The 15372-nt window shown below is 39.6% G+C and overlaps 1 protein-coding gene and 1 long non-coding RNA gene across 10 annotated transcripts in view; both read right to left on the bottom strand.

The window, feature by feature from the left end:
- The window catches only part of LOC126635861 (uncharacterized), a 1135091-nt gene that overhangs the window by 127350 nt on the left and 992369 nt on the right, over nt 1-15372 (bottom strand). The gene's annotated exons all lie outside the window — the stretch shown is intronic.
- Nucleotides 1-15372, bottom strand: part of FHOD3 (formin homology 2 domain containing 3) — a 387674-nt gene that overhangs the window by 13220 nt on the left and 359082 nt on the right. For 5 of the 9 annotated variants that reach the window (XM_050307354.1, XM_050307309.1, XM_050307347.1 and 2 more), the window contains 3 exons: nt 13088-13111; nt 10329-10500; nt 8108-8269 (listed from right to left, as the gene is read on the bottom strand). In XM_050307354.1, the coding sequence (XP_050163311.1) occupies nt 8108-8269; nt 10329-10500; nt 13088-13111 (358 nt within the window). Of the gene's footprint in view, nt 1-7272; nt 7311-8107; nt 8270-10328; nt 10501-13087; nt 13112-15372 lie in introns of all 9 variants that reach the window. The other 4 variants (XM_050307317.1, XM_050307372.1, XM_050307383.1 and 1 more) reach the window with 2 other exon arrangements.

The following is a 15372-nucleotide window of genomic DNA, read 5'->3' on the forward strand; positions in this document are numbered from 1 at the left end:
TTCCAGATCAATGCATTGACTTCTCACCCTTTTTTTCAGCTGCTGCATTAAAACAATGCTGTGTAATTTTAAGCAAGTACTAAAAACCACACTGTATCTCTAACACTAGTACTGGAATCCAACGTAAATTTAAGGAATGACTTATTGGTACAAGCTGGGTTAATTTTATATCTGACTTGACTTATTCAAAAAAACCCAGAAAACTGTTTCAGTCAGAAAGTTTCAGCTAGGAGCCCCAGAAGAAATAATTTTTATCGGAATAAAACTCGTTCTAGAAATGACTTACAGATTCCTCGAAAATAGTACCTGGAAAATGAATTTAAGCCTCTTTTGCAAGCAATTTTTCAAACTATATTTTTAAACCAACCTTTCAAAAAACCTTTTGTTTTGAAGGCTACGTGATGTAGAACTGTTCAGGATGATTGCAAGTTTCCTTTATGATGCTAGGGCCAGGCAAACACTCTTGAACAAACTTTGAGGTATGAAAGATACAGTTTGAAACTCACGGAGACTGCCAACAAAATATATAGACACTATACATTTGAACACTCAAAAAGGAGAATGTCTACCCCTGTCTGTCAAGATCAGATATCTTAAAGCTATAACCTCTCCCCCAAAATGCACATAGTAAAGCAGAAACTGAACACTCATAAATAAATGTGCGCCAACTTAGAAATGGTATTAATATCAACAATCACAACTATATATGTCAATATGTCATCAGTTACAATGGACAAAACTGAAAAATATGCAACCAGTTATTCAGCCTCATACTTTAAATAAATACACTGATTTACAACTATCAAAACTCAAGATGAGTGCTATGGGTTATGCAACTAATAGCTTAGTGGTTAATGGTTATGCCACATAATGGCTGGTATGGTGGTGTTTGGTCAAAGGTTGGACTTGATGAACTTGGAGGTCTTTTCCAACATGAATGACTCTATCCTTCTATGATTCTATCCTCTCCTGTTTGTTCTCCCAGAGCTCTGGTACAGATGAGATACAGGATTACACAGACCTCACCCTGCTCTGGTACATCAATTTCTACAGCTCACTGTAGTCAACTGCATTTATTATTAATTCATTAACTATTATTAATAATTTTAATTTATTGTTAGTATTTTTATTTATTGTAGATCATGGAGTTTAGTTCTACAGTTTTTGCAAAGATCTTGCCATCCTAAAGATGAAAGAATGTATTACTTAAAAGGCATCCAAGACATCAGCTCTCCTGGTATCTAATGGACATAACCTTCCAGTTGCCGTGCTTTGTCTCACATTCTGTCTTCACTCAATAATTACATTTTTATTAACTGTCTATTGACCTTCTGAATGCTCAGTGCTTTGTTTAGGAACAAACAGACTTTGATACTGAATACCATCAGTGATACACTTACTTTTTCTAAACACAAAGAGTAGTTCCTAAATATGCATCACTCACTAAACTACTCTGCCCCCTCCTCAAACTCCTGATAGGATCCAGCTACTAAAATCCTAAATAATTAACTGCAAATTCTAAGTGAAGTTGCTTGCCTTTAAAGCATTTTATATAGACTTTCTTTTTGTAAAGTTTTCATTTTTTAAAAGTATAATTTCCATTAACTCCTGCTTTTAGTCAGGCTATAAATACCAGAACAGTCTCCCTCCTGGTATTTTGGCACTTCTGTACCTTTTCAAAGCCAGAAAAAGTAAGTGGAGAGACACAGAAATGAAAAATAATGAAAAACAAAGAAAAAAAGAAGAAAAAGTTAAATAAAGCACCCTATGAATGCTCAACAAAAAATACACACCTTTGGATTCAAGTATCTCCCATGTAGTATTTTGTTTGCTTTCAAACATGTTTATTCCAAAACAGCACCGCATGTGTTACCAAAACTTGCCTAAAGCTGGTCTCCATGCCTGGTCCTTTGGCAGAGCTCTTTCCCACGTTTTGGCACCTGTTGATAGCATGCTGATTCCTATTTCACTTTTTCTGAAGGTGGAACTCAGTATGAAATACCCGACCTTGGATGTTCTGTTGTCAAATTTAATCCACTGATCCTGAGTTTGTCTAAAATTCAGATAAACTTGACTCAATTCCTATCTCCTCCATGGTCCACTCATGTAAGTCTGACACAAGATTACTTGGGTGGAGCTTTAGATCCTTTCTGCATAATGGCTGTAAGAATTTTTTACTCCCTGTAAGCTATTATGTAAATAAATCAATAAATCCTTATGAGACGTTTCCATATCTCAAGGGTCTGTCACGGGGTATATTTTTAGGCTAACATGTGATTTCAAAGCCCGGTAACAGAACAGGAGACATTATCATGTCTCTCCTCTCTATTTTTAAACATCACAAATAAGTTTGATCAAGTTATCTCCTTCGAATACTGGATTAAACTGATACTAGGTTAAATTAGATTCAATTACTATCTGTCCCAAAGCCACTTCTCTAACTCAAATCTAAAGATTTTCAATTCTAATAAAATCTAAGAGAAATAAGAGTGCACACACATAGAGACAATCTGAGATGAAACCACGTGTTGGAAAATAAACCTCTTGCTCTGCAACCTCCCCATGCAGTGTCTCCAGCAGCATCCAATAAAACCATCACTGTGCTACTCACCATCAAAAATCAGTCACACCTGGGTCCTAAATTACAATTTAGCACTCAGGGTCAGATGAAGATGTAGATGCAAACAGTGCTGCCTAGTCAAGCCATCTTTAAAGAGCTCTTTCCTTGATGCAGTTACCTGCTTGTTGGAAAGCCTGAGTGAGGGATCCTCACTCTTTGACTGCTGCCTTGACTTAAAGGAGCCTGAAGATGCATTTTCAAGCATGAATATTGCTAATGATAACAATTCATAAAGAAGAAGGAAAATACTTGTACATTCATATTTTAGTCTTAAGGTAATTACTAGTCAGCTGGTCTAGTTTTACTACCCTGTGGCTTAATCAGCATTTGAACCAATGAATCCTTAGGACTTTTGAATCCTCAGTCCTTTTTCAGACCTATGGCCATTCACAGAGGTCAGATTATAAGCCTGTTTGGCTCAGCATTCACAAGTGTTTCTCTGCGTATGCCAGAATTACTGAAAATATCTTCCATATGCTTATTCATGTTTATTTAACTGAAGTATGATTTTTCGTAGTGCTGACTCATAGGAATTGTATCATTCTCCTGAGATAGACCCATCCAGTTCAATGAGATCAACACAGAGATGGCACCTCAGCAAGAGTCTAAACTTGAGAAGACTGATTTTCTGTTAAGGGATGGATATTCAAATAAACAGCCAGGACAAACAAGAAAACAGCATTATCTTCCTATTTTCATAGAATCATAGAATACTCTGAGTTGGAAGGGACCCATAAGGACCAATGAGTCCAACTCCTGCCCCTGCACAGGACACCCCAAGAATCACACCATGTGCCTGAGAGCATTACCCAAACGCTTCTTGAACTCTGGTAGCCTTGGTGCTGTGACCACTTCCCTGGGGAGCCTGTTCCAGTGCTCAATCACCCTATGGGTGAAAAACCTTTACCTGATATCCAACCTAAACCTCCCCTGACTCTAACTTCATACTATTCCTTTCAGTCCTGCCACTAGTCATGAGAGTGAAGAAATCAGTACCTGTCCCCTCCGCTTCCCCTCGAGAGGATGTTGAAGACTACAATGAGTTCTCCCCTCAGTCTCCTCCAGGCCGAACAACCCAAGTGCCCTCAGCTGCTCCTCATAAGGCTTCCCCTGTAGATCCTTCACCATCCTTGTGGCCCTCCTTTGGATGTTCTCTAACAGCTTAATATCTTTCTTATACTGTGGTGCCCAAACATGAAATTAAAGGTGAGGCTGTGCCAGTGCAGAGCAGAGTGGGACAATCCCCTCCCTTGCTCAGCTGGTGATGCTTTGCCTGATGCTCCCCAGGACACATTTGGCCGTTCTGGCTGCCAGGGCACTGCTGACTCACATTCAAGTTGCTGTCAACCAGGACCCCCAGGTCCATTTCTGCAGCACTGCTCTCCAGCCTCTCATTCCCTAGTCTATACACACAGTCAGGGTTGCCCCAACCCAGGTGCAGAATCTACTACTTTCCTGTGTTGAATTTCACATGATTCATGATTGCCCAGTCCTCTAATTTGTCAAGGTCTCTCTGCAGGGCCTCTCTGACCTTGAGGGAGCTGACAGCTCCTCCAGTTTTGTGTCATCTGCAAACTTGCTTAATATCCCTTCCATCCTGCATCCAAGTAATTTATGAAGGTGTGGAAGAGTACAGAGCTGAGGATGGAGCCCTGTGGAGCCCCACTAGTGACCAGTTGCTAGTTTGATGTTATCCCATTTACTATTACTCTTTGTGCCCAATCTGTGAGCCAGTTGCTCACCCATGTTTTCTCTTATGGAGTTTTGGGGGGGTTCTTTAATTAAATATACTTAAGTAAAATTTGTATTTTATGAATGATGTTGCTTTATTGGTCTTTACGTGTCTTCTGTTTCCTCAAAGCTTTGTGGCTCTAAGACTTATCTTTTGTCTGCCCCAGTTTGAAACAACTGGTACAATTGGCTGGTTCATCATGGTGTGAAACTCTCATTTAGTAATGTGATTTTCTAAGCAGCATTATTCTTTATAAAATTTCTTCTCTTACCTCACTTCTTGTAATCTTCACAGCAAAGTCTCCTTTATCTACCTTATATTAATATTTTTTTAATCCAGCTCTCTGTACTAAATAACATTCATTCTCGAGTGCTTTTTGAAATCTCGGTGGTGTTTTGTACAGAGTTTAATTTTTATTTCCCCAAATCTGCTGGTGCAATGCCTGTAATACTGTTTTGTAAGCTCCTAAAAATTAACTTCAGCAGTTGGATTAATTGAAATTTGGACTATCAAACAGAATGATACTTAAAACTTCCTTATCCCAACTTTCCCTTGCACTCATTGTTTGTTAAGGCACCATTTGTGAAGACTATCCTAACCTTGTAGGAGAACCAGGCAATCCTAATTATTTTATTTTTTATTTCTTTGATAAGTTGAACAGCTCCCCATGTTATTAAAAACCTTCAGCTTTCAATTTTAAACCAGCAGAAGCTTCCCACTGTGACTGGCCTTGAAGCTATCTTTGAAAGATTACCTCGAGGGGGTGACAGAGCATTTCAGTTTCTGTGGCTCAATCAGTCCCATGGTTTTCTAATGAACAAGTACAACTGTAATGTTTTCTCATATATAATGCCACTCCACTGCACCTGGTAGGCAGGCAATTGAACACCTGTCATAAGTTAGTGACTTCCAGTTGGTTACTGTACTTCTAATTCCCAAATGTTATACTTAAAACCTTCCTCTGTATAAAGGTCTAGCACAGATTTAACTTCTCTCTCTTCAGATCATCACAGGAACTCAGTTGTTATGCACTTACCATGTACCTCAGATTTCTGTAATCCACTTCAGCTCCCACTGAACAAATTCCTTCCCACCAGGTCTCAGTGAGCTTCAGTCATACCATGACTTATCAGTGACCTCCAACCAGCACATATGTTTCCATGTACCTTGTTGGATGACTCACTGACTTATTCCTCCTTCCATTTTACAATTCTGCTGCTTTCTCTGAGCTTTCAAAATCTTTTACCTCATTACGACCTAACTAAGCTCTCTGCATACCAGATATGTTCATACTTCTCAACAACCACAAAAGGTAAAATGGTTCGAATGAACATGTCAAAATGTCTCATTTTCCCATTACAACTACTTCCTGAATTGAACATAACCTTTTCCATATTCCTATTTCTGCTTTCCCCTAGCTATAAATGACTTTAGTTGTTTCCTTTTTTTTTTTTTACTTCACATTTTTCCGTCTTCTTTAAGGCAAAAAAATCCCTTGCCAGTGAGAACCTTCTGGCTGAATCACAGGAAATGTTTACAGTGCAATTACATATAAATCTTCTGGGTTTCTGATTTTTGCTAAAAACATATCTCAGTTCATGTTCACTAAAATCTTTGCTGAATGCTAAGTAAGCCTGACAAGATTTCCAGCTCTGCACTGAAAGCAATGAGACATATGCAACCTGATGCACAGGGAAAATCATTCCTTTCAAGTGAGTTTCTCTTTGATGTCCATGAACAGATTGAATACCAGGCTCATGGCAAAAGCCAAAAGATGTGCATGGGAGCCTGAAGATTGAAGGTGGTGAATAAAACTCATTAGAAAATAGGGTGTCTTTGCTCTGCAGACAATAAATATCATAGTGTTTGCTAATCTAAATCATTAAGGTATGCCTAAAAATCCACTTTCTAAAATGTTTATGTGTTTCTACCTGAAATATCTTCTGCTCATTTATTAACTTGCATCATGCATTAACAAGGGTTGATCTCTGTTCATTTCCTGGAGATGCCATATTATCAATGCAGCTGAGTGTATTTGAAAACTAATCTACTTGATTAATTAATCATTCAGGTATATTGACTATCTACCAGAGTGAAACAGTTCTCTGAGTGAGACAGTAAGATATTCCCCTTCCACACTTCTGCACTTATCAGTTGAAAGGGACACTAAACTACTGAACTTGATGTTTGTTTTGAAACTGCCTTTTAATCCACTTTAGAGTCCCGTCCAGATCTTGAAGAAAAAACAAGCAAAAGAGACGGATTGTATCATGATTAATTACAATGGAAATCAGTCCCAGCCTAAACATTTACTGAATGTTTAACCCCTGTTAATGTTTTTTACTGAATATAAAAGACAGTTCCATTGAAAAATATGAAGTATTTTTATCATCATTACCCTGTTTTGTTTTCCCTGCAGCTAGTGCTTCCTTGGGAAAGAAGCACTGGTAAGAATCAAGAATAAGAGTTTTTGGTATGTGTGTGCATGAAGACAGAGTTACTAACAGAGGAAATATTTTATCATGGGATACACCACGGAAATAGGCAAACATACAGGAGGTTTATTTCATATGCACAAGCCAACTGGGGCAGTCAGCACGTGCAGAACACCAGAACTGTGTGGGGAAGTGGGTAGCAGCAGGAGGTGATGCCACAAAGAGGTAAGGCACAGTGTATGACAGAAATTAAGACAGACGATCCAGTGTCAGCTCATTTTCTTTGGTTAGAGACTGGCTCATCTAACCACAGTGTCTATTTTGTCTTTGCTCTTGCCACATGCAGAAGTTCCTTACTTAGCATGTTGGGGAAAGTGAATATGCTTTCAGCACATGCTAGTTTATAGCAATATCAAATGTTTTTGATCACTGATTCTGTTAGAACAATTCCACAAAAAAGAAAATCTGTGTCATTTTTCACTCACTGTTGTTGACTCCTCTTTGTCCTAACTTCCCAGAAATGCTAAAAAGATGGATGGAAAGGTAGTCAAAAAGCCACATATGGTGAATGACATTAAACACTAAAATCTTACGTTCTTTGGATACTTATCCTTCTCATAGTAATTGCAGTAGTTTCTGCACATGAGGAAAAAGAAAAAAAAAAGCAGAAAGTTCACCACTTCTTACGCATCGTATTTACTAAAGCATGAAACCAAATTCCTCAAACTTGGGTGCCGCAGCTCAGCCCCATGGTCACACTACACCATTGAAAGACCACCTTATAAATGTGCTACCTTTTCTTCCCAGTGGAAGTTAAACTCCTCTATAATCACTTTGCAGCCAAGCAGCAGTAGACATTTTGTTTTCAGGGCTGCGAAAAGATAGCACACAGCACGAGACAGAAAGATTTTAAAAGGCGAAATATCTCAAGCTACTTTTTGCTCTATGAATAAATTCAGCTACAGATACAGCTATTAATCTTTATGCCAGTTCACCGTAAGTTATAGCATTTTAAGCAGTCTTCATTTGAGGTCCTGACCTGACTTCTCTAGTAACTCATAACTACCCTCATCAGCTCTAAAGTACCAATCTTCTCTTACTGCTAAGGACATTTCAAGTTCTGCAGAAGACAGAGCCACCCACAGCATACAACATTGTTTAAACAATAGTAAGAGGAACACAAGCCAATCATAAGTACACACTCGAGCAACTATGAACTACCAAGGCATGTCTACCTACTAATGGCCTGGTTCCTACATCGATATACCTAAATATTTACATGTTTTCTTATTTTGAGAAATTTAATGGCCATATACTCACATGACTTCCTATTTGCTCGTGACCGCTTCCTCTCTCTAGGCACGGCTCGCTGGCTTGGCACTTGGGTGGCGGACTTCACAATGCGATCCATGATCTCATCCGCTGCATCATCCGTTGCGTTCGGTGAATCGTCATTGCCAGCGTTCCATGAACCGATACGGCCTGGAAAAGTTCCAACAAGTGAATAAAGGGAAAAGAAGACAGAAAGTCTCTTGAGTCACTTTGGTTTTGCAATTGAGTTTTTTTGGAAATTGCAGCATGCAGCTCAGTCATCACAACTTCAATTTGACCAAAGAAAACTCTTCTTAATGGAGAACATTTCTAAATAATACCCTAGACTCTTTGCTGTATCAGCAGAGAACCAAGAGCTCAAATGCAATTATAATATATATGTATATTTTTTTTTTCTTTCTATCCCTTTCAGCCTCAGAGTCTTGCTCTTGACCATACAACTGTCAAGTGTCTCCTAGAGGCTGTCTATAAGCCAAGGATGTGTTTTTCCCTCTCTCCTTGTTACACAGGTACTAGAAGACATGGCACATTAGGGATTGATGCAAATCAGAAACACAGGTCCTTTGTACCAAAAGAGATTCGGAATAAATTTACGATCATTTGTATCCCAACCTAGTGCAAAGGAGACATGAAAAGAGTAGAAAGTGTGGCTTGACATGTCTCATTGTCCCTTTCACAATGAAGAATTCACCTTCTCATCACAAAGCTGTATGTATTCTGGCACAACTGCATTTGCTCTGTTACGAGCAGAAAAGGAAGAGCTGTTGGGAAGCTGAACAGCTAAATAAGCAATTTTGGTTAAAACCACGAACAAACAAGTGAGCCATGTTTCCGAATCCAAGGCTCTGGCACTCCTTACTCCATGGAGCTCTGTGTGACACATCTTTGGGTTCCTCCACTACTGACTACTGTTCTGTGTGCTTTTTGTTTTTAAAGAATTTGAAGGCTAGTGTGCAGCGTGAACACTGACAGCGAGCTTTGCAAAAGCATCACTAACGAGGTCAATCTATATCACATACCTGAAGTCAATAAACAACAGCTTTGATTAGGCCTTTGCTCTGCTGCTTGTCTCCTGGCTCTTGTCAGGAGCAGTTGTATTACAATAGTGCTCTTGACAAGCTCCTGTCTGGCTCACCCATCTTCTGCCTCTGCTGTCCTTCAGGGGAACACAAGCTGACTATCACAATCAGGACACATGGCTCGTTAGCATTCAATAGATTATTTCAGCTGTTCAGCTTGTTGCAGTGCAGCTTGAAGTATTTCATCTTTGTACTTTAGTTAGCTGACTTACTTCTTAAATTGGGGTTGTGAAACCTCTAAATTACACAGGATCATGGTTTCAAGCCTTAAATGACTACATACACTGAGACTTAATGGTGGATGTTCTGGATGTGCAGTCATAACAAAAAAGAGTCAAGAAAGTGTAAGATACCCAGATGAGAGGGAGAAGAAATACCAAAGTAGGAAACTGAAGACTGGAATTTTGGTGCATCACCTTCAGTCCAAAACCATCTTATATGAATTGCAGGTATGAAAGGGGTGAGGAAAAGACAAAAGAAAACAACCACTATCTTTGCAGTTTCGCAGGGAGGTGGTTAAAAGATTCATCATCTTCTTCCTATCAGTTTTCCTCTACCCAAACATTAATTTTATAAAATGCTGCAATGTCTTTTAGCTTCAATTTGAATTGCTACTTTTTATTTACTTCTATTGAAAATAAAAAGAAAATCACATCATGGATTCCCTGGATGCCCCATTTTGCTTTCATGATGAGAACAAGAATAAAAAATTGGGGTGCTAGTGGGCAGTCATGATCATGGTGTGGGGAGAGGTGGGAATTTCTGCAGGCTTGGACTCCTAAGGCCCCCAGGCACTACTCTGGTTGTGATCCATGTGTTAAAACTTCAGGCAAATTCTTCTGTATCCTTGTGCCCCAAATTGCCACTTCCAGCATGAAAACACCACTGGGCTGTTCTCCTTCCCCTTTGACCTTCTCTACCATAAGTGCTATGCATGGGGGCCATGACCCACGTTTGGGCCACTGTGTGGCTACTGCACCGCATAAAATCACAGAAAATATTCCGAGTTCGAAGGGACCCACAAGGATCACCAAGTCCAACTCTTAGGTGAATGGCCCATACGGGGATCAAACCCACAACCTTGGTGTTATCAGCACCGTGCTCCAACCAGGACACTTGCTGGCACTTACCTCGGCTGGCCCGGTTGCGAGTGCGGACCCCGAGTGCCATGGTGCTTTCCCCGCCAACGGAGGAGGTCTTCAGGACAGCCTTCATGTTCTCGTGCTCGGCAGCATCCTCGGCGTACTGCAGCCCCTGTGGCTGGCTCTGGCACGGGGGTGAGCTGCTGGAGAACTTGCCTGACTGTGGGAGGAAACAGATTTGTTGTTTCAGCTGAAAACAGCATGGAGAATAGGCCAGTCTTGACTGTGAACTGCGAGGAGAAAAGTGTCCTCCAAGGCTTGGTTTGGAGTGCAGCTATTCCCAAAAGAGCCCAGCAACATTTGCTCCTCTTCCAGAAGCATGCACCCTGACCAGAAATAAATCTGAAACAGGGCGACAGCAGGGACCAGACACAGTCAGAGTCAAAACAGATGCATTAGCTTGAGCTTTGTCCTTATGTCTGAGAGTAAAAGGTACAAGTCAAGGACTTGCTTTGAAACCTTCAATCCGGACTGGGCCTGCTCTGGGGTCAGGCATGACGCCGAGGGGGACAGCATAAAACCCAACACAACCAAAAAATTGCTTTTTTTTCTGTTCGACTTGCAGTAACAAGGCAAAACGGGGACAGTGGTCTAGAAAGACACACCTTTTCCTCTTGCCTCTCTGCCTTGCTGCACACAAAACTCTCAAACTGCTCTAAAACACAATTATCTACACATAACCTTAAAATACATTACCAGTAACCCTGAAAAAATCTCTGGTCCCAAAACACCCAGCCAAATTATTTCATGGCCAAAACACAAATATTGCAGTCAGCAGTTAGAAGAACAAACAAAACCTTACAAGAGACTGAGGAATCTGCCCTCTGCTTCCCTGTCACCACGACTACATGAAGAACAACAGCAGCTACATTAGCTGGGCATGCACAGTGTGGGGATGCAGCAGCCCCAACAGTTACTGAAAGCAACCATCTAGGAACGGATGAGAACAGCAGAAATGGTTACTTTCTAAGGAGAAGAGCTCCCTTCTCAGACTGCCTACAAAGGGCTGTGATGGTGGTATTCACCACTATGCTCTAAACCACAGACAGGTCAGAGCACATTTAAAATACAGTCCTGGTTGCAGAAAATACCAACCCTGCTGACAACAAACAGGCATCAACAGATAACAACACCCCTCGGTACTCTCAGCTGTATCAGCCCAGCATCAGACACTGAAAAACATTTTCTTTCTCCTTTTAATCTTTCTTACTCTGACTGATTCAGCAAAGATGAAAGAAAAAGTGCTGAATTGTCTTCCTCCTTTGTGTAATAAACAACATTAATTATTCACCTGGTGGTATCAGGTCAGTCAGTTAAAGGGATGCAAACCTGCAAAGCCTTTCTGTCAGAGAATGGCAAATTGGAAGAAAAGACTGGGCCCTACTTTCAGAGCTTTGATTGAGTCCCCAGGGCTGTCAAGACTGCAAATTGAAAATGTTTAATCTTGAAATTAATGATAGTAGGATCCTATTTTAACATAGTGACTTTCTGCAGTAAGGTAGCAAGTTAACTGAGTAGCAAAACAATAATCCCTACAAGGCACTGAGCTAAATATACCAGTATGAGACCTATTTTGATGGTGAGAAGTTTGTTTGCATGTTAAAATATTAGCTTGTAACATTTTGATGTGAAAATATTCAAGTGCTAGAGTTTCACATGCGAAATTAAAAGACAAAAAAAGGTTACAGAAAAACTTCTATGAAAGTGCATGCCATTTTTGCATTAAGACTACTCTCTTATACAGCGTGGGTTGTAAAGATAATCAATACCATCTCAGAAAAAAACCCAAGGATAAAGCCTTCACATAACTGTTAATTACTATTCACACACGTTAGTTATATGTTGGTATAAACAGGTTAATTCATGTAGTTTTCTTTCTGTGTCCCAAGCTATACAGCACAAATCATCACTGGGGGTGAAGCTCTGGAGCCAGAAGTTTTATTTTATTCCTTAATTTTCAGATGTTGCCACAAATTACTGCCCAAACCCCAGCTTCTTGAGCAAATGACCACCACTATGAAACAGCGAGCATTAAGACACAGTGTTTATGTTCAGCAAATTGAAGAAGACTCTAATGCTGAACAGCAAATGCACTGCACAATAGATGCTCCTCAATACAATAACATTGTATTATTATGAATATAGCTAGAACATTATAGTTCTTAAATTATTTATTCACTCATTAATTTTTGACATCACCTTCAGGAGCACTTCACGATAGATACACGGCTCACCTCTAGGATGTCTGAAGTGTCTTATTCTCAATTTATACAGCAAAGAAAACAATTACAATTTGCTTAATATCGCTATATCCTAATGCTTTTGAACACTTTATAAAATAATACCATGTGGGGCCACACAGCTTAATAATGAGTATGAAACTATCCTGATAATCCATAGCCCAAGGTAATTTATGATCCCCATAACAGTTATATCACTGATGTTTTGGGTAATGAGGATACTTTGAAGTTTAATGAAGAGACATTAAAGAAAAGAAATGAGGAAACTTAAAATTACTAAGACCTCAGATCAGGATATCCTTATTCCAGAGGACAGGTATGCATATGGTTAAAGCTGACTGTAAAAATGCATTCTTATTATTGAGACAAAAAGGTATGAGAAAAATGTCATGGTTCATAGTTCCAGCTGAGCAGATGAAGTTGAGCAGTCTATATTATCTAAGTTAGAAATTAGATGTCACAGCACACAGGAGACATGGGATGACATGCTCTTTCAGAGAACCATACCTCAGCATCCTCCTCTTCATCAGTCTGTCACCGGAAACAAAGGACAGGGTGGAGAAGGACAAACAGCAAGATTTAGGAAAGACAGCATGGTCAAACCACAACAGAGTAAAAGGTAACCATGGTATTGTTTATGCAATAGGAGGACATAAAAATAGAAAACATAAAAGGATTTCATTCTTTAGACAAACAACTTGCTCCATTTTTTTTTTTTTAGCTAATTGTACCTAGAGCAGTCTGTCACTGTCAGTAGGGTATGTAAAAATTTCCTGATTTTTCTTAGAGAAATGATGAACTGAAACTACCCCTAATCCATCATATTTCTGTCCTTTGAGTTGTGCAGTTGTTTGCCCACTTTCTGCCCTATGGAAACTGAGAACACTAGGAAGGACTCCCTCTCCTTTTCCCTGTGCTCTGTTCAGCACAGGGAGGTCCTGGCTGTTGTTTCTCTCAGTGCAGAGGTTGACTTCTTGGCAATTCCTTTTCTCTACCCTTAAGTGCTTGTTCTAATTCCTTTTTCGAGCTGGGGCTTTTCAACTTCCAGTTTAACAGAGCACTCAAATCAAATGCTGGGTAGTCTTTGAATAAATGCTTAAAGTTCTTCAGTAGCTGCCTGATACTTGATACTGGAAATTAGAGAGATGCAATTATCCATTGTCACTCAGGGCTTTCACCCTCTGCGACAGCAGGCGTGTAAAACTACCTTGACAGTTACACTACATTAAATGCAATGGACAAATAAAAATATTGTGAGATATGGAGTGTTCTTAAATTTGGGGATTTACAGGGAATTAGCAAACTGTTTAGAACTGTGTTCCCAAATGCCTGGGAAATTCTTCACTGGCTTGTAAGATGCCCCACATAGAAGGTTCCTGAAGTAAAACATGTTTTCTAAAGTATCTGGGCTCCTTGTTTCCATAATTTTCAGTATGATTGTTTACAAAGTGCAAACATAGTCCAGAAATTTGATGCATTTTTATTTGTGGGTTGTATTTTGTTTTTTTAGAAGCAGCATTCCACCAATACTATTCCCTTCCCTAGTGTTACTAATACATATTTCTGACCTTATCTCCATCTCAGCTCTGATTTCTGTCTGGGATTGATACATTCTGTTCCAGAAACATTCATCATTAAAAATGAAAGCCTGATTTACTTTGGCCCTCAGTTTAGTTTCAGCACAATCTCCATGAGAAGATTAGCTGTGAGTGCTGAGCAGCACATTAACATTACTTTTTAAGGGTATGTTTTATTCAAAGAGTGAGATGCTTATTTTTCTTTGGAGACAGTGGTACTAACAGAAATACAGGCAGTGTGTTTTGCAGAGGGAGCATGGCAGGTATGTTCCCTTTATATTAGAAAGATCTGTTTATCTTTTTTCCATCCCCTGGGGGCAGGGAGTCACATTATTAAGCAATTCTTATGAGGAAGACCACTGTTCACTTTTTGGGATGAATAAGAAACAGAAAGAAGAATGGGAAGTAACAACATTATTGTATTCTACTCCCATCTATTTATCTGATCAATTACATCATCCTGTACATCTGTTTAATAAGTAAAAGGCAGCAGGAGAGCAAATAAGCTAAACAATACAAAAAGGCAATCAGGGTAAGGTAAAATAGCAGAGAACACACATTGCAAAGTGTGTTCCAAGCACACTGTGCTCCAAGCAAAAGTCCATGATATTATTACTTTATATCAAGCTAGATTTTTACAAGGAAAGTCTCAGCTGCTGGTATTCCTGCCTAATCTGGCTAAAAGCGATTTACTGTGGACTCTCTCTACACTTCTCTGCTTGACTTTGCTCACCTCCAGTACCTGGGAATTACCATTTCTCTTCTTCCTGCTAGCAGTCACTCCACTGTTCTACACCCAGAGCTATTCCAGTGCACAGGAGGAGCAGTTCACCACCCCCATCATGTTGCCATGTCTGAAGAGCCACTTGCCCCCAGCAAATACTGACAGCAGGAGTGGAAGTATCAAAATAAATAAATCAACTTTTTGTTTCACGAGGGAATTTGCTCTCACCCAGGTGTGTGCATTCTGCCTTTTATTTCATTCTTCATTTCATCATTATAAATACACTGAGCAATAGTAATAAATTAGGAATTTTGTAATATGTAATATTACCAAAAAGCTGTGAAAAAATATTGCTATACTGAATCCCACTTGCAGGCATAAGAATTTAATTTTGAGGAACAATTTCTGCTTGATTCTTCTGTCGTCCAAGACTGCATGTTGCAGGACAATCTGAGATCTCTCTCCTTCTCCCTTCTGCCCTCACATTTTTC

This window comes from Myiozetetes cayanensis, unplaced genomic scaffold (assembly GCF_022539395.1).
Source record: "Myiozetetes cayanensis isolate MyiCay16 unplaced genomic scaffold, myiCay2020 scf1, whole genome shotgun sequence".
NCBI classification, from domain to species: Eukaryota; Metazoa; Chordata; class Aves; order Passeriformes; family Tyrannidae; genus Myiozetetes; species Myiozetetes cayanensis.